At 42.7% G+C, this 17,675-nt stretch overlaps 2 protein-coding genes across 6 annotated transcripts in view; one reads left to right on the top strand and one right to left on the bottom strand.

The window, feature by feature from the left end:
- The window catches only part of C11H17orf78 (chromosome 11 C17orf78 homolog), a 22,662-nt gene extending 10,781 nt beyond the window's left edge, over positions 1-11,881 (bottom strand). For 2 of the 3 annotated variants that reach the window (XR_003837971.1, XM_021178353.2), the window contains exons 1-4: positions 11,698-11,881; positions 9,712-9,798; positions 8,801-9,049; positions 1,534-1,689 (exon numbers count right to left, since the gene is read on the bottom strand). Coding sequence is in view for 2 of the 3 variants with exons in the window: in XM_021178353.2 (XP_021034012.1) it covers positions 1,534-1,689; positions 8,801-9,049; positions 9,712-9,798; positions 11,698-11,755 (550 nt within the window). In the remaining variant the exon portion in view is untranslated. The remainder of the gene's footprint in view (positions 1-1,533; positions 1,690-8,800; positions 9,050-9,711; positions 9,799-11,697) is intronic. The other variant, XM_029483177.1, reaches the window with a different exon arrangement.
- The window catches only part of Acaca (acetyl-CoA carboxylase alpha), a 271,901-nt gene that overhangs the window by 28,502 nt on the left and 225,724 nt on the right, over positions 1-17,675 (top strand). The window contains exon 1 of one of the 3 annotated variants that reach the window (XM_029483174.1): positions 17,129-17,372. The exons of 1 other annotated variant lie outside the window; for it this stretch is intronic. The gene's annotated coding sequence lies outside the window, so the exon portion shown is untranslated. Of the gene's footprint in view, positions 1-17,128; positions 17,373-17,675 lie in introns of those variants that run through there. One more of the 3 variants, XM_029483176.1, reaches the window with a different exon arrangement.

The raw sequence follows: 17,675 nt of genomic DNA on the forward strand, positions 1-17,675 counted from the left end.
TAGACCAGGCTGGCCTCGAACTCAGAAATCCGCCTGCCTCTGCCTCCCGAGTGCTGGGATTAAAGGCGTGCGCCACCACGCCCGGCGTAGGCAAAATACTAATGTACATTTAAAAAGTATTTTAAAAATCACATGTCCTTCCATCTTTAGCACTGAGAAAAGAAAAATAAATAAAAAAAAAAACACAAAAAAGTCACCTTTATTTCAGTCCTGGTGATACACGCCTTTCATCCTAACACTCAGGAGGCAGAGGCAGGCAGGTCTCTAAGTCCAAGGCCATCCTGGTTTATTTAACTCAGGGCTACATAGTGCAACCCTGTCCCCAAAAGAAACAAAACCAAACGTCACCTTGGTCTTGGTCTTGGTTTTAGGAGGACATAGGAGGAACAAAGGAAAGTTGTTATTGCTTTTGAATCATAAGCCAGATCCAGGGCAGGAGGCTCACATGCATTCTGCTATTAAATAATCTCACATTTACTTTTCTATTTGTATGAACCAAGGATATAACCTAAACTTGAATATTGCAGAATTTGAGTCTTGACCAATTTAGGAAGGGAGAGTAAAGATGAAAATATGTGGTTAGTTGGCAGCAGCTCTGTTAATAATTGCTTAATATCGAAATATACATCTATACTCTAAGTGGCTGGTATCATGGACCAGTTCGATTTACTCTGTCTTCAATTTTGGCTACAGGTGAGTTCATTTTCTTGAACAACCTTTTTAAAAAGGGATTTACTATTTTTATCTGTGTGTATAATATGTGTGCCTGTGTGACTATGTGTACCATGTGCATGAAAGTGCCCTCAAGTGCTGGGGGTCGGGTTGGGAGTATCAGATCCTTTGGAACTAGAATTGCACATTGTTGTGAGTTACCTGAGGTAGGTGCTGGGATCCAAAGCGGGTCCTCTATAAGGCATCTACGAGATGGTTGTTATTCATGGAGCCATCTCTCCATCCCCAAGGTAAAGAATTATTGACTGGACCAAACTATAGATGTATCTGGGAACTTTCTATGGGGAGGTGTTTTTTCCCCATTATAACATGGAACAATTTTTAAAAAGATTTATTTATTTATTTATTTATTTATTTATTTATTTAATGTATATAAGTGCCAGAAGAGGGCATCAGATCCCATTATTGGTGGTAATGAGTCACCATGAGGTTGATGGGAATTGAACTCAGGACCTCTGGAAAAGTAGCTAATGCTCTTAACCTCTGAGCCATCTCTCCAGCCCTCAAAACCAAAGAGGTTTTACTTTGAGACAGGGTTTCTCTGTGTAGCCCTGGCTGTCATGCAACTCACTCTGTAGACCAGGCTGGCCTTGAACTCATAGAGATCCACCTACCTCTGCCTCCTGAGTGTTGGGATTAAAGGCGTTCGCCACCACCATCACCACCTCCTGGCAAATCGATTTTTTAAAAAATCTGAATAACTTTTCAACCTCCAGGAAATTTCCAGGCGGCCTAGAGTAATAGTGGAGCTAAAATGCCTCTTTTTCTCCCCATTCTTGCTTTACCCTACTTAGTGTGTACCTTGTGTTAAAGGGTTGGGAAAAGCCCCAGTGCTTGTGGCTTCATCTTCTTTACTTCTAGGAGTTGTGGAGGAGGTAGTGATGGGCACCATCTCTGATGAAGCAGATCTGTCCTTAGCTGAGTAGACCGTGCATTGTGAGATTCCTGGTAAAAAAGCTACAAAACAAAAAAGAAGCACCGATGATGGACAGCTGCAGGCCAGCACCATCCTGCCTTGGGTTTACCTGATAAAACCCTAGCTCGACCTGCTTCAAACAGCATTTCTTTTTTTGTTTTTTTCGAGACAGGGTTTCTCTGTATAGCCCTGGCTGTCCTGGAGCTCACTTTGTAGACCAAGCTGGCCTCGAACTCAGAAATCCACCTGCCTCTGCCTCCCGAGTGCTGGGATTAAAGGCGTGTGCCACCATGCCCGGCCAAACGACATTTCTAACCATGCCCCCCTTGATCCTATGTCCATAGGTTTTAGGTGTAGGTACAGAATAATGCCAAGAATAAATGAGGCCAGAGATACTAAAAAGAGATATGGATTAAATCCCCTGGAGGCCTTTGAGTAGGACCAGAAAGAGTGAACCATGCCTTACTTGCAGTCATCATAATAATAAAGGTGGAGGGTATATCACTTCTGAGAGTCTCCTTCATTAATAGAGGCAGTGCCAAAGTCCAGGCAGGGAATGTGAAATGCATTTGCCTGAATGACTGCAGCAGGTCTGTATAGTGGAGGCCCGTCAACCAATCTGAGAAGGCAGTGAGGAAAACAAGAGGAACTAGAAGGTGGAAAGGCACCCAGCTTCATGTTCTCCTCAGTTTCATTCATTTAATATTAAAGAACCAGCATCTTATTATGTGCCAGGCACTGCCTCAATATTTTATATCACATGGATTCAAAACAGCAAGAGAACAAAGAGGTCAGGGATCAGGGCAGAAGCAGAGATGTCGGTGACTATCGTAGATTTTATGGCTGGGTGTAGTGGATATGCCTATGGTCCAGCCCTGTGGAGGCTGAGGCACAAAGATAACCTTGAGTTCAAGGCCAGCTTGGACTACATAGTGAGTACCAAGCCAGTCACAGATCAATAGCATGACCTCTCTCAAAACACAAAACAAAAAAGTTATTGTTTATTAGGATAAGTGCTACTTAAAAAATTAAAACCAGGGTTGGGCATAGTGGTACACACACACCTTTTGATCCCAGCACGTGGGAGGCAGAAGCTAACCTGGTTTACATAGTGAGTTCCAGGACAACTAGGGCTACATAGAGAGACTCTCTCTTAAAAACACCAAAACAAAATACAAACAAAAACTAGAACAAGAAGCTAGTTGTGGTAACTCATACCTGTAATCCCAGCACTGATGAGGCTGAGGCAGGAGGATTACCAGGAGTTCAAGGCCATCCTGGGCTACCTGGTGATTTCTTAGTCAGTCTGAGCTACAGAGTGTGAGAATCTGTCTTAAAAGTCAAATGTAGGAATGGGAGAGATGGCTTGGTGGTTAAGAGCACTTTCTGCGATTTGCAGAGGACCTAGGTTTAGTTCCCAGCACCATATTAGGCCACTCGTAACTGTCTATTACTTCTGTTCCAACCTTCTTCCAGCCTCCCCTGATATACCTGTGATACACACACACATACACACACACACATACACACACAGGCAGCCAGACACACATAAAGTGAAAATAAAGCTTTAAAATTCAAAACCAATAACAACAAAATCCCAAACCCTGCAAGATAAAGTAGTCTGAGTCGTATTCATAGACAGAAGTTGGGCAACCTGCCTCTCTGAGGTTAGAACTGATCCAAGACTTGAGGGAAGTAGTTTAGGTAGAGAGAGGGGGACAGTGGGAGGGGGAAAGCCCCCAAGGCAGCGTGTGTCTGATGAGTAACAGTTGCAGAGAAGCAGTGGAATAGCCAGCAACTCGCATGGAGCAGCCAGGGAGGAGGTGGGGGGAGAGAGGATCCGAGGCTCCAGGCTCTGTGTGCCAAGTTAAGGGATTTGGACATAAAGTTCTGTTACAAGGTTTTGAGTGACCTTTTTATGGGGAGAGGAATTATTACTTTTTTTTTTTGGACAGGTTTCACTCTGTAACCTAGCCAGGCCTCCAACTCACAGCAATCCTCCTGCTTCAACCTGTTAGGTGCTAGGATCACAGGTGTGAGCCACCATGTCTAGCTAAGCTTCATTTCAGTTGATCACTCACTGGTCTGCTGTGTTAGAAATGGACCATCGTGGGATGAGGGTAGAGGCAGCATGACCTGGTGGTGGCAGCAGATTTTGGGGACAGCAGATGAGAGGTGATGGGATTCAGACTAGGGATAGAAGTGAGGAAGAACAGATGCAGTCTGGCCATGGTCTGCAACTAAGAGGGCCTGCTAACAGAGTGGACCTAAGCAAATTCACACCCAAATCCGGTTCAGTTCCTCTCCAAACCCTTACCCCTTCTTATTTAAGACAGGCTATGACTGTGGAGCTCTTACTAGCATTGAACTCCCTACGAACCCAAACTGGCCTCAAAAACGAAGTAAGACTCTTACCTCGGGTTCCCAACTACTGAGGTTGGTAGGTGTGTGACCAAACCTAGTCTTCTATTCCATTTTAAATTTTATTATTTACTGGGGGTAAAGGTGTCTATGTGGAGATCAGAGGACAGCTTTGTGAAGGGGGTTCTCTCCTTCTACCTTTATGCAAGCGCTAGGGAGACGGGTTTCTCTGTATAGCCCTGGCTATCCTGGAACTTGCTCTTTAGACCAGGCTGGCCTTGAACTCAAAGATCTCTCTGCTTCTGCCTCCCAAGTGCTGAGATCAAAGGCCTGTGCCACCACGGTCCCAGTGCAGTGAGTTCTCTTAAGTAGTATCATGTATGTTTGAAGAGAAACAAGACTCACTTTGGATAAGTTACATGACTTCAGGGTTTAGGTTTTCTTGTTTGTATTATGGCTGTAATAAAAAATAATCACTGTATCTATTTCTCAGGAGTGTTGTGAAGATCAGAAATAAAGATAAGAAAGCAAGTAGGAAACTGTTTTTCAGGCTGGTGAACTGGGTCTGAAAGATGAGGGGAAGCCTAGAGATTGTCTAAGCAAAAGAACTCTGCCTGGCAGCCAGAGGGATTATGGCACACTACCAAATCGGCCTCATCTGTCAGTGTAGTATCATTACTGAATGAATGTCTGTCCACATTGGCAGTTCATTCCTTTCAGACCTTATCAACTGAGCATCAAGGGTAGAACGTGTTTGAAAATATAGTTTCTTTCCACTGGGCAGTGGTGGCGCACACCTTTAATCCCACCACTTGGGAGGCAGAGGCAGGTGGATCTCTGAGTTTGAGGCCAGCCTGGTCTATAGATTGAGTTCCAGGACAGCCAGGGTTACACAGAGAACAACCCTGTCTCCACCAAAAATGAAAAAGTCACACAAGAAGATATTTACACACTCAGCACTTGGAGGCAGAGACAAATGGATCTTTGAATTTGAGGGCAACTTGGTCTACAAAGTGAGTTCCAGGCCAGCCAAAGCTATACAGTGAGACTGTTTCAACAAGCAAAGAAACACTTATCAAATGGATGGGCGTGTGTGGCAGTGCACACTTGTGATCTCAGCAATCAAGAGGTAGAGGCTAGGGAAACGGGAGTTCAGGCTTATGCTCAGCCACATAGTAAGTTGAAAGCCAGTTTCAAAGTGACAAAACAAAATCAGATAGGGTGTTTGATCTTTCTGTGTCCTATTAAAAACAGGTCTCCCAGCACTTGAGAGGAAGAGGCAGGCAGATTTCTGAGTTCAAGGCCAGTCTGGCCTACAGAATAAGTTCTAGGATGGTCAGGGCTACACAGAGAAACCCTGTCTTGGAACCCTGCCCCCCAAAAGAAACCCAGATAGATCTCTATGAAATCTGAAACCCTGATGAGTAACTGGAAAGCTACTAAATATAAAATCTGAGAAATTGGAACAGGAAATATAAACTATAGTGTAAGTTCTTGGCCCAGTTCCTTTTATGTTGCTGTGAGAAGACACAGCTGACCAAAGTCAGCTTAGCTTAGAAGGATTCGCTCTGTCAACTGGGCTACAGCCTCAGCCCCTGTCTTATGTTTCTTCTCTGCATTTTATGTTTGGTCCATATCTTGCAGTGACTATCTGTGTTGTTAAAAGTTTTCATCCTTAAAATTCCAAATTCTCACTTTACTTTGAGGATATTTTCATTGATATCATATGAATATATTTTAGACACCTTCCTCTGTGGACTGATGTCATCCAGTGTGGCGACTTCAGAGTGCATCTCTCCTGTATTCTTCTAAGTCTGACCATTTATTTATCTAGTTTCTACTTGTAAACTATGTGAGATCTATTACATCTTGGTGGTTTAATGTGATTTAAATTCAGAATGGACATCCTCAGGTTTGGAGAGAAGGTTTGTTTTAAAAGTTCATTTATAAGATGGTTGTTTTGGGATTTGTCATCATGGGTTCCTAAGAAGTGAATGGTGAATGGTGAATGATTAGGACCAAACTAACCTGCATACATCCATGTGGTCTGTTTACACACCTCAAATAGTCTACAGTACTGGCTCCGATTCTGGATCTCAGAACCTCTGCTTTGAATGAGCATCCGGGAGGAGGAGGAGGAGGACTCTTCCTCCTGGAAGGAGCTCAAAGCCTGGAGGCTCCCCCAAGGCAAATGCTCTTAATAGTGCAGGTTGGTCTTTGGCATCTTTCCTCCCTGTAAACCCCTGTTTTCCTGGTTCAGAATTTCCAACAGCTAATGTCCTTAATGACCTCAGGTCCCACAGTACATAGAATGATACAGTACCACTCAGAGAACTGCAGTCTGGAAAATGACTTAAGGCCAGTACTGTGATCAGGGTAAGAGGAAACAAAGGTCCAAATGAATTGACATTGAGTTTTCAGAGCCCTCGAATCTGTCATTATCAGTGGTAGAGTTTAATTAACTAGTTAGTTGGGTTTTTTTTTTTTTTTTTTTTGAAACAGGATTTTGTATAGCCGAAGCCAGATTCAAACTTGGTATGTTATATAATGGGATTACAGGTGTGCTCTACCATGCCTGGCTTTTAGCAGATTTTTTTTTTCTAAAGGATAGTAAAGTGAATGAAACGCTCAAGTCATGTAAGGATAAACGCTTTATGGCTCTTGGGCCATATCCTGAGAAAATGGCTGCCCACTTGTTTCTCAGTCTCTAGTATAGCTTCTGAAAGTTTATTTTTCCATCATTCTGCTTGTGATCTTTCTACTCCCCTCACCCAGGGTTCTCTGAAGTGCTGAGTGTCATTTTTCCAACAGTATAGCAGCAAAGTCTAGGGGAGAGCTTTCTATGCTCATCCACTGGCCAGAAACTACTTGACAGAAAGAATGTGTAAAGGAAGAGAAGGGAGCTGGAGAGATGGCTCAGCGGTTAAGAGCACTGACTGCTCTTCCAAAGGTCGTGAGTTCAAATCCCAGCAACCACATGATGGCTCACAACCATCTGTAATGAGATCTGATGCCCCTCTTCTGAGGTGTCTGAAGACAGCTACAGTGTACTTACATATAATCAATAAATAAATCTTTTTAAAGAAGAAGAAGAAGAAGAAGAAGAAGAAGAAGAAGAAGAAGAAGAAGAGGATGAGGAGGAGGAGGAGGAGGAGGAGCAGGAGGAGGAGCAGGAGGAGGAGGATGGCAGAAGTTGAGATTGAGAACTGCTGTGTTGGGGAACACGTGGTGTAACTATGAGTAAGAAGAGGGGCCACCGCCGTGGTGCTGAACGAGCCACTCATGCTGTGACTCTGCTTCTTGGAATTCACTTTCTTGATAAATAGCAGGTGCATAAGAGGAATATGTAAGGACATCGTTTGTATTAGCAAGAGAATAGAAAGACCCAAAATTCCCATCAGTGGTGAACTAGGGGACTAAACTGCAATGTAGTAGATCACCATTCAGAGGAATGAAGCTGGGCTGCTTAGCATGTTCAAGGCCTTGAACTCAGTATCTGCATCCCAACTACATGTGAGTCACATTGGTGGATAAGGACATGGGACAAACCCACGCATGTGGGTATACAATGGGACTCTGCCTGTGCTTTTCACACATGCAGAGGAGCTGCGGTGGGGGCTCATGCCTGCCATTCCAGCACTTCGGAGGTAGAGGGAGGGGTTTCAGGAGATCAAGGCTAGCCCTGGTACATAGCAAATTAAAGGATATCTGGACTATATGAGTCTTTGTCTCCAAAGTGTTGGGGGGAGAAAATATATACACACCTATATGTGCTTTCTTTGAAAGAAAATACAGTAATAGTAGTTCCTTCTATCCCAAGGGAGAGGACTGGAGGGCTGAGAGACAGGAACAGGAAAGAGGACTGCCTTTCACTATAAATATGTTCTGTTTGTAAATTCACTGTAAAAAATAAACAAAATTTATAAAATATTGTTGTTTTTTTAAAAAATTTGTTGTTGACAGCTCTAGCTGTTCTGGAACTCACTATGTAGACATGGCTAGCCCCAGACTCACAGAGATCTGCCTGCCTCTGTCTCCTGAGTGCTGGAATTCAAGGTGTATACCCCTTACCTGGCCCACAAACTACTGTTAAAAGAAGATCCACCCACTGGTGTGGTGGCATTCACTTATAATCCTAGCATTCAGGAGGCAGAAGCAAATAGCTTGCTGCAAATTTGAGGGTAGCCTGGTCTACATTAGCAGTTCTAGGCTAGCAGGGGATATATAGTGAGAACCTGTATTTAAAAAATATTAGATCTTATGAATATTACAGCTGTAAATTTGAGGCTATCCTGGTCTACATTAGCAGTTCTAGGCCAGCCAAGGATATATAGTAAGAACTATATCTATATCTATCTATATCTATTAGACCTTATTAATATCACAGGAGACTAGGGCTAAAAGGGGTCTTAGAAATTAGAAATATGAGGCCTGGAGCCAATGAGTTGGATCAGTGGATAAAGGCACTTGCCACCAAGTCTGAAAACCAAAGTTTGGTCTGACTCCCAAAGTTGTCCTCAGCTGTCCTCTAATCTCCATACATGCCCGTGCCCACACATGTGCATGCACACACACACACACACACACGATAAACATATAAGTATAATTTCAAATTCTCATTAAAGGAATTAGAAAACTGGTTCTCAGAGAGGACACCAACTTTTTCCCCCAAGGGGAGAACAGGGCGTTTTATTGCGGCTTTGGCTGCTACTAAATAAACATGGACCACCAAGGATGTCAGCTGAATGTGAGTGCCAACCTACCTCTGTCAGCTCTCTGATCTCACTTTACCTGTTAGAAGGGATCCATTCTGAAACTGAGATGTGGCTCTGAGGTGACATCTTGGGGAAGCAGTGCTGTTTCTAGGAAGATCAGTAATGACTGGCAGGTTCTTCATAATGTACTTGACCTTTGGCCTTCTCTCTGAATATACAAGCTGGACTGTCACTCTCCTTCCAGAGCCAAGACACCGCAGGGTAGCTATGGGCTGATTTTGGATGAATGGGGTCCCTTTGGTATCTGTGTGAATTTCTAGAGGAACTAAGCAGAGAGATAAAGTGAGTTCTCAATCTGCACAGTGCCCAGATAACCCACTTTTATTCCCGACTCCTGTTAAACTCCACGGCTGTACTTTGACCCCCTTTGGTTCACTTTCTCCCCCATCTGTGTTTATGGTACTAACTGTGCAGGCCCTGCCCTTCTTCATGCAAGGAGTCCCATGGAGATAAGTGACTATAGTGAGTTCAGCACAGGGAAATGCAGAGAGGGCTGAGCGCACTTCCTTCTGTCTCTTCATCCCCATCTGATTTATATAGGCATGCATTAGGTGTCAGGTTAATATACAAAATCATTCCAGACAACCTCCTGAGGAGGTATGTATCTTTAAAATAGCATATTTGAAGGGGGCTGGAAAGATGACTCAGAGGTTAAGAGCACTGTCTGCTTTTCCAGAGGCCTTGAGTTCAATTCCCAGCAACAACATGGTGGCTCACAACCATCTATCCTAGGATCTGATGCCCTCTTTTGGCATGCAGGTGTACATGCAGATAGAGCACTCATTTACATAAGACAAATAAATCTTTTTTTTTAAAAGCATATTTGCGATCTGGACTAAGAAATACAGAGATAAGGCATCTTTTAAAGGTTAAAAAGAAAATCCTGGGATGGCAAAGTGGTTTCCCAGAAAGATTTCCATTTTCTACCTCTTACTACCAAATCCTTGTTGCTCCTCACATCCTCTGGGAAGAAGCTGGGCAGCTGTTCCACTTGGCAGCTGCTCTTTCTGAGGTCTAGGAAGGAAAAATGGGTCAGGATTTACTGGGTCCTTTCTCTTTAGAATTCTGCGACAGGAAAAGAGACAAAAAGAGTTCCTGCTTGTAAAACTTAGAACTGGGGAGACCAAGTACTCCCTGAAAGGGACATTAAAACCCATGGCCAAATGCATTAAGTAGAAATTGCCCCATTCTGAGAGAAAGAAAAATGGAAGAGATGTGATTACTAAGTTAATAAAAGAATAACCCATCTATGTTTATTTTATCTGCTTTTCAAGACAGGGTTTCTCTGTGTAGTTATGGCCATCCTGAAAAGACCTGTAGACCAGGTTAGCCTTGAACTCAGATCTGCCCTTCTGTCTCCCAGATGCTGGAGTTAAAGGTGTGAACCACCACTGCCTGGCTTCTGCCTGTTGTGTCACAAGGAGAGAACCTTGAAGGTTTATTATGTACTCCCTTGGATATAGCTCTCTAGATTTCCAAAGAGCTACAGACCATAGTTATTTATGCTTTTGTGGTACATGACTCACAAGGTGTGGGAATTTTCTTTCTTTGTTTTGTTTTTGTTTTGATTTTCTTTTTTCTTTTTTTTTTTTTTTTTTTTTTTTTGAGATAGGGTAGGGTTCCACTATTGTAGCTCTGGCTGGCCTGGAACTAACTTTGTGGACTAGGTTGACTTTAAATGCAGAGAGCTGCCTGCCTCTGTCTTCCAAGTGCCGAGATTAAAAGCATCCTCTAGAGGAATGGCTACGTGGTTAAGGGCACTGGCGGCTCTTGCAGAGGACTAGAGTTTGACTCCCAGCTCCCACACTGTGACTCACAACTGATTCTTAACTCCATTTCCAGGGCATCTGGTGCTCTTTCCCACCCTCCAGTGGCACCAGGTGAATACGTGGTACACAGACCTTCATGCTGGCCAAACATTCACACACAAAATGAATAAATCTAATAAAAAAATTCTTAGCTGGGCGTGGTGGCCCACGCCTTTAATCCCAGCTTTTGGGAGGCAGAGGCAGGTGGATTTCTGAGTTCGAGGCCAGCCTACTCTACAAAGTGAGTTCCAGGACAGCCAGGGCTANACAGAGAAACCCTGTCTCAAAAACAAAACAAAACAAATTCTTTGAAAAAGCATTGTCTACCACATTCAGCTTTAGCTACTAAAAAAACCAAACAAACAAACTTGTTTCACTCTTTAGCCCAGGCTGGCTTTGTTTTGATTGCAATCCTCCTGCCTCCATCTCTCAAGTGCCGGAATTAAGTGCATTTTCTTAATTTGCATAAGTGTGTCATTGCTTATATCATTTTGCCTTATCCTCCAGCTAGCTAATTTTAGAGAAGAAATGTTTAGGAAACTCTGAAAAACAAACAAACAAACAAACAAACAAACTATATTTTAAATAGGCACCTACTACCCGGACTGGGGGAAGCTGTCTTTCAAGCCTCTGCACAAAACAAACAGAAACCCTCAAGTAAGTCAACGATTAGAGAGTAGCTAACAGTCCCATTCTCCACCCCACCCCATCTCACCCCCCCCACTCCCCCATTAACTCTCCACTTAAACTATTTGAGTGTGCCACCTTAAAAATGAAGGTGACATCTTATGAGGGGTCATGGATTTGAGAGCTCTAGGTGAGGCTAATTACAAAACTGTGCTACCAACTCACAGTGAAAGCTGTCTGACCATGCTTTTATGATAATCCATGTAAGCAAGGGAAAAAGAAGGCACTGCATTCCCTCAAGACATCTCATAAAACACATAGATGTCTCCCTGGGCTTACTGTCAAGAGCTATGGGGTAACTTCAGCAAAGGACAACTTGCTGGGTATTGGCTACGTCCCCATCTGATAGAAGAGACTCCAAATGCTTTCTAGGCTTCCTTTTGGATGTTCCAGCATATTGGGCTAGACATGTACTTACCGTTCTTGTTGGAATCATAGGATGCAATCATTAGGCTGAAGACTAAGATGGTATCCATGCCAACCCAAGCTCATGAGCACTCCCGCTTACAGCCTACTGTCACTCTGTCATAGCCCCTTACAGCCTTGCCTCTCGTTGCTTTTACTGTCCTGGAACCGAGTTTCACTCTCACTATCTGGTTCTACCCTGACTATTTTGCCTTGTTTCCTGAAGACCCAGGAATACAGCTGATTGGAGAAAGAACCAAACCTGCTTATTAATGATTGACTTTGGAGGCCTGCCCCGACTTCACCAATGATGCCAACAATGAGAGCTGTCATTATCTAGAGGTTTCCCTAACAGAAAGGTCATCAACACCTAAAGATACGCTTTATATATACTTGCAGATAGACACGTACTCACAGGTATGCTCTCTGATGGAGGCACAGAGGTATATACACCATCATTTAAAAAGAAAGAGGTGCCTATTAACAGGTACAAGTTCTAGGAGAGAGGAAGATACTAGGACAGAATGAGTCAGTGCCTTACGCTGGGGAGACTCAGTACACTGGACTCTAAGAATCTGTACAACTGAGTTCTGGTTCAAGTCTGTTTTGTCACCGTGGGGAAATGACTTGGCTGCTTAGGATCTCAATTTTTCCCTTGTATAAACTGAGGCTCAACCAAAAGATGTCTCAGATTCATTTATAGTTATGAGCATAAGTTCACATGAACACAGGCATACCTATGGAATAGTGTATATTTCCATACTCATGAATAAATGGAAAGAGTATATATAAAACAACTTCCTTATTACTATTGGGTCAAGAGGTTATGAGAAAACTAGATTTGGTGCAAGAGGGATACTATCTGCAATTGGCAGTAGCTGCTATTACATTCCCCTCCCCCAAATTGTATCTCTTAGCAAAGAGTATATAATTATTATTATGCTCTAAAGCCTGAGAGAGAGAGAGAGAGAAAGAGAGAGAGAGAGAGAGAGAGAGAGAGAGAGATCTTCCAATATAGTCCAGACTTTTTTGGACTATACAGAATTCATTCTGCATTCCAGGCTGGCCTTGACTCCTGATCTTGCTTCTGCCTCCCTCATAAGATTGGAGATTACTAGTGTGTACTGCGATGCCTGACTCTGAAGACTCCTGATGACATAGCTAGGTTAGATCATAAAGAAGAAAAGATCTAATTAGGTATTTGTCAGTGTCCAGAGTCTCCACAGCATTCCTATCAACTGCAAATATACTTCACTGAAGCCAACATGGACTTAGCTACACACGAGAAAGTTCTGGAGGCTGAAACTCTTGATTTATGTGATTGATAATCTTATAAAGGGCTGGTTCAAAGGACTTTCAATAAGGGGCTTTGTGATACTATAATCGGATTACACCTTAAATAGCACCCTGTGTCCTGACACATCAATACAGCTTGAAATCTGGCCAAACTAAGCATCAAAGTCTTGGTGGGGAAACATTAATGGAAGGCAGATCTCTGAAGAACAACTTGTTGACTAAAATAGGGAAGGAATCAAGGAAGAGCTGGCCGTTCAGCCTAGCAGCAAATCTTCTCTGGGCCTGCTGTCTTCCTCTGGGCCTGCTGTCTTCCTCTGCCACAGTTGCTCGGTTCTCTCAAGACAGGAGAGCAGATTAAAGGGCTCAGTTGCTTTCTCCGGGTTTCCTGATCTTTGTTGACTGTTCCCGTACCCTGATCACGCAATTCTCTACTCCCTATGGTGTTGACACATTCTCTGCTGTTTCAAGTTTTCTGTAGCTGCCATGTGACAGTGCTGCCACCTTGCAGCAAAGGAAGGAATGGATCTGAAGTCTTCTGGGTGATAGGTGGTGGAGAATCTCATTTTTTTTTTTTTCCAAGAGCAATCTCATGCATGGTTAAAGATGAAATTGCAGTTTTCTTTTATACATTCTTCAACCAGTCTTCTTATCTTTGTGTGTGTGTGTGTGTGTGTGTGTGTGTGTGTGTGTGTTACTAGGGACTAAACCTACTCAAGAATGCCCTGAAGTCAAATTGAATGTTGGAGCACACCACACTGTGGAGCAGAGGTACAAAACTATAATGAAGCCCAAATATCTAGTGGTAGAGATGATCTGTCCAGCTGTGACCTCTGGAAGATGGTAGGAAAGAAGGAATAAACAGTCAGAGTGGGTCTGGAAGAGGAACCAGAAGCCAGGAGGCCTTTAAAGGTTCTAGCTGAGGTCCAGTAATTACTTGAATTATTCCAAGCAAGTTCCTTAATGTCTTTGCGCCTTTGCTGCTTCAGTCCTCTTACCATGTGGATTCTGGGAATGGAATGGAGGTTGCCAACTTGGCAGGAAGTACCTTAACCCACTGAGCCATCTCACCAGTCTTTTTAATGACTTGTTTTTTGAGACAGAGTCAAACTAAAACTCATGATAGTCTTACGTTGGCCTCCGGTCTTACCTTGGTCTCCTAGGGGGTTGTAGACATAAGGTACCAAGCCCAGTTTAGGAATAACTATTATTTGATTCTTATCACCACAGATGAGTTCTGCCTGTTTTAAAAATAATTTCTTATTAAAAATTTTAGGTTGGGGCCAGGCAGTGGTGGTACATGCCTTTTAATCCCAGCATTTGGGAGGCAGAGGCAGGTGGATTTCTGAGTTTGAGGCCAGCCTGGTCTACAAAGTGAGTTCCAGGACAGCCAGGGCTGCACAGAGAAACCCTGTCTCAAAAAACCAAAAAAAAAAAAAAAAAAATTTTTTTTTTTTTTGTTTTACCTTGGAATAAAAAGCAATGGGCTTTACTTCATCCTGGCAACCTTCATATATTCAAATCATAATATTTGGTTCTCACTCATTCAGATTTGGCCTCTTACTTATCTCCTCCTCCTTTTCCTTCTCCTTCTCTTCCTTCTTCTCCTTCTCCTCTTCCTCCTTCTTCCACCCCCTCTTTTTCTTTCTTTCTATAGTGTGTCTAACTGTGTAGTCCCATCTGTCTTGCAATTCTGTATACAGACCAGACTTCCAGACCAGACTCACAGAGGTCTACCTGCCTTGTAGTCTGTCTGGCATTAAGGTCATATCACCACTCCTGGCTTAGCCTATCTTTTAAATTAGAAACCTAAGAATTCTTTTTTTTTTTTTATTTAGTTAAGGTTTTCAAAGAAGTTTTTTGTTTGTTTTTTTTTTTTGTTGTTGTTTTTCCTTTTTTTTTTTTTTTTTTTTTGCCAGGTGGTATCTCTACACAGCCCTAACTGTCCTGGAACTCATTATTTAGACTAGGCTGGCCTCAAACTCACAGAGAGCCCCTTGCTTCTACCTCCTGAGTGCTGGCATTAAAGGCGTGCGCCATCATGCCCGGCTAGTAAATTATTTTTTAAGAAGTTGTTTTCAAAATAATTCTACTTGTAGCATGTTCTATATTCTTTTAAAAATTTTATTAGATTTATTCATTTTATGTGCAAATGTTTTGCCTCTGTGTGTGTGTGTGTGTATATGTGTGTATGTGTGTGTGTGTGTATACATTACTTGCATGCTTGGTGCCCTTGGAAGTCAAAAGAGAGCATCAGAGGTCTGGGAACTGAAGAGTCATGGATAGTGGTGCACCACCATTGGGTGTTAGGAATCAAACTGTGTCCTCTGCAAGAGCAACAAGTACTCCAAACCCCGAGCCGTCTCATATTCTTGACAGAGGGGTTAAAGATGTGTTTCAGTAGGACATGAAAACAGCCAGAGGATCCCTTTGGTTGGTCCCCAAATCTTACATCATGGACATTTGCTCCTTCTCTCCAAGTACGGGTAAGGGATTCGTAACGCTGCTTGGTTTTTACACATGCTCTACTATTCTGAATTAATACCATAAACTTTAATAACGTAGAACTCCTGAATCAATAGGGCATAGGGCAAGTTGTTCTAAGTGCTCATAGGAAATGGATAAAGGTGGCTTGAAGAGAAAAGAGCAAGTGCTCTTTTCTGTGTGCCTCCTGTGTTCCTAGCTCCATACCAGGGGCTTTTCAATTAACTCCATTTCATCCAAATACTACCCTACAATCCATTGTATAGTCAAGGAAGCAGAGACACAGGAAAGGAGTCACTTGTTCACTGTCTAATTAGCAACAAAGCTAATTAGTGACTGGCTCAGAATTTTAGGCCTGGTCTCTCTGATTAAAGGTTTTTTTTTTTTTTTTTTTTGTCTTTGTGTTTTCTTAAATAACCTATACCACAAAAGAAGCTTCCCCTATCTTTGGCTTAGACTCCTAAGAATCAATCTTCTCAGTTTGTACTGACCCTCTACTTAAGAGATTATGGTCACCTTACTCATTGAGTTAAGCTACATTTCCCTTGTATTACTTGTGATTGTCATCATCCTTTGTTTTCATGAAGCCAATCAGTCGCATTGGCTCAGGAGGTCCTCAGACACACAGGGCCTGTGTGCTAGCTTCCTTTTGTATGTCTAGGCTATTTATCAGAAGTAGTTTTCTCTTTAAAGACAGGGGCACTGAGATCTGGTTAGAATCTAATAAAGGAAGACAGGCGTGGTTAGCACATGCCTGTATTCCCTCATTCCCTCTGGAGGCAGAAGTAGAAGAATGAAGAATTGGGGCTAGCTCAGGCTGTGGGTCTAAAAAAAAAAGTAAGGACCGAAGGAACACAAAGGTTAAAAAGAAGTTGAGTGATGGATCAGTGTTTCTTGATAGTAAAGACTGAAAATTCTATGTTATTTTTATGATTTGCTGTGTTTCACATGCAAAGGCAGCAATGGGGTGTTGAGGATATTTGAGGAAGACCAATGCCTAAACATGCAGCAGGAACACCTCAAGTCTGATATAGATGTAATAGAGATACTGGAAAAATGTAAACAGGAGGTAATGACAGGGGAGGGAAATAATTAGCCAGGAAGCCTTTCATGGGTTTAGGAGAATGAGGTGTGTAGGTTGTAAAGCAGAGTAACACAAGGTCAGAACCCCAGGACTCAGCAACAATTAAATAAATCAACCTATTTTCCTACCTTTAAGTAAAAGGTTGTTTACATTTCTCCAGGTGTTTAATTTTGAGGTATGGGTGTATATGCATGTATATGTATGCACAGATAGACAGACAGACACACAAACACACACACGCACACACATGTGCATGCACACATGCACACTCACACACACACACAGGCACACTCACCCCACACCCTGGGTGCAGGTCTCATTGCAGGGAAAAACTCATGTGGGACTGCCTAAAATACAGCTAGGGCCTGGAAGTGTTTGGGACTGGATAAGAAGTGGGGGAGGGAGAGCCGAATGCCATGTGAAAACCCATAGCCTGTGGAACCCCGGTGTCCATGTGAAAACACTGTGGGCAGTCTCCAGGACAAACACTGTCCTTCATTGTGCAATGGAATCTTGCCTTTCGACACCAGGACTAGTCTTATAAAGAGGCCTCCCTGAGGAGATTTTCTGACCTTATGGTGTGAGGTTCCGAAAGACTCTTAATTCTGGACAAACTTGAATGCTTGACCAGGGCAAAGGGACTGGTGTTCAGATAAGGCCTCTGTGCCTTTTATCTTAAAACTGGAGCCACTGTTTTTTTGGCAAGGGGCTGGCTTTTTTGAATTCTGATTATCAATAGAGTTGCTAAGTAGCTTACTGGAGGCTTTGCCTCCCAAAGGCAAAGTGAAGACTGATAGGCAGAGATCAAGAGCACAGTGGCCTCTCAGGTATGGAACTAATCTATTTTCTTCTTTTTTCTTTTGTTTTCTTTTCTTTTCTTCTTTTTCTTTTTTCTTTTATTTATTTCTTTTTTTGTTCTCATCTGTTTTATTTATTTATTTTTTAAGGGGGAAATGATTTATTTAAGTTCAGAATTCTTTATTTTATTATTTTTTTAATTGGGTATTTATTTCAATTACATTTCCAATGCTATCCCAAAAGTCCCCTACACGCTCCCCCACCCACTCCCCCACCCACCCACTCCCACTTCTTGGCCCTGTCGTTCCCCTGTACTGAGGCATATAAAGTTT

Source organism: Mus caroli, chromosome 11 (genome assembly GCF_900094665.2).
Source record: "Mus caroli chromosome 11, CAROLI_EIJ_v1.1, whole genome shotgun sequence".
Lineage (NCBI taxonomy): Eukaryota > Metazoa > Chordata > Mammalia > Rodentia > Muridae > Mus > Mus caroli.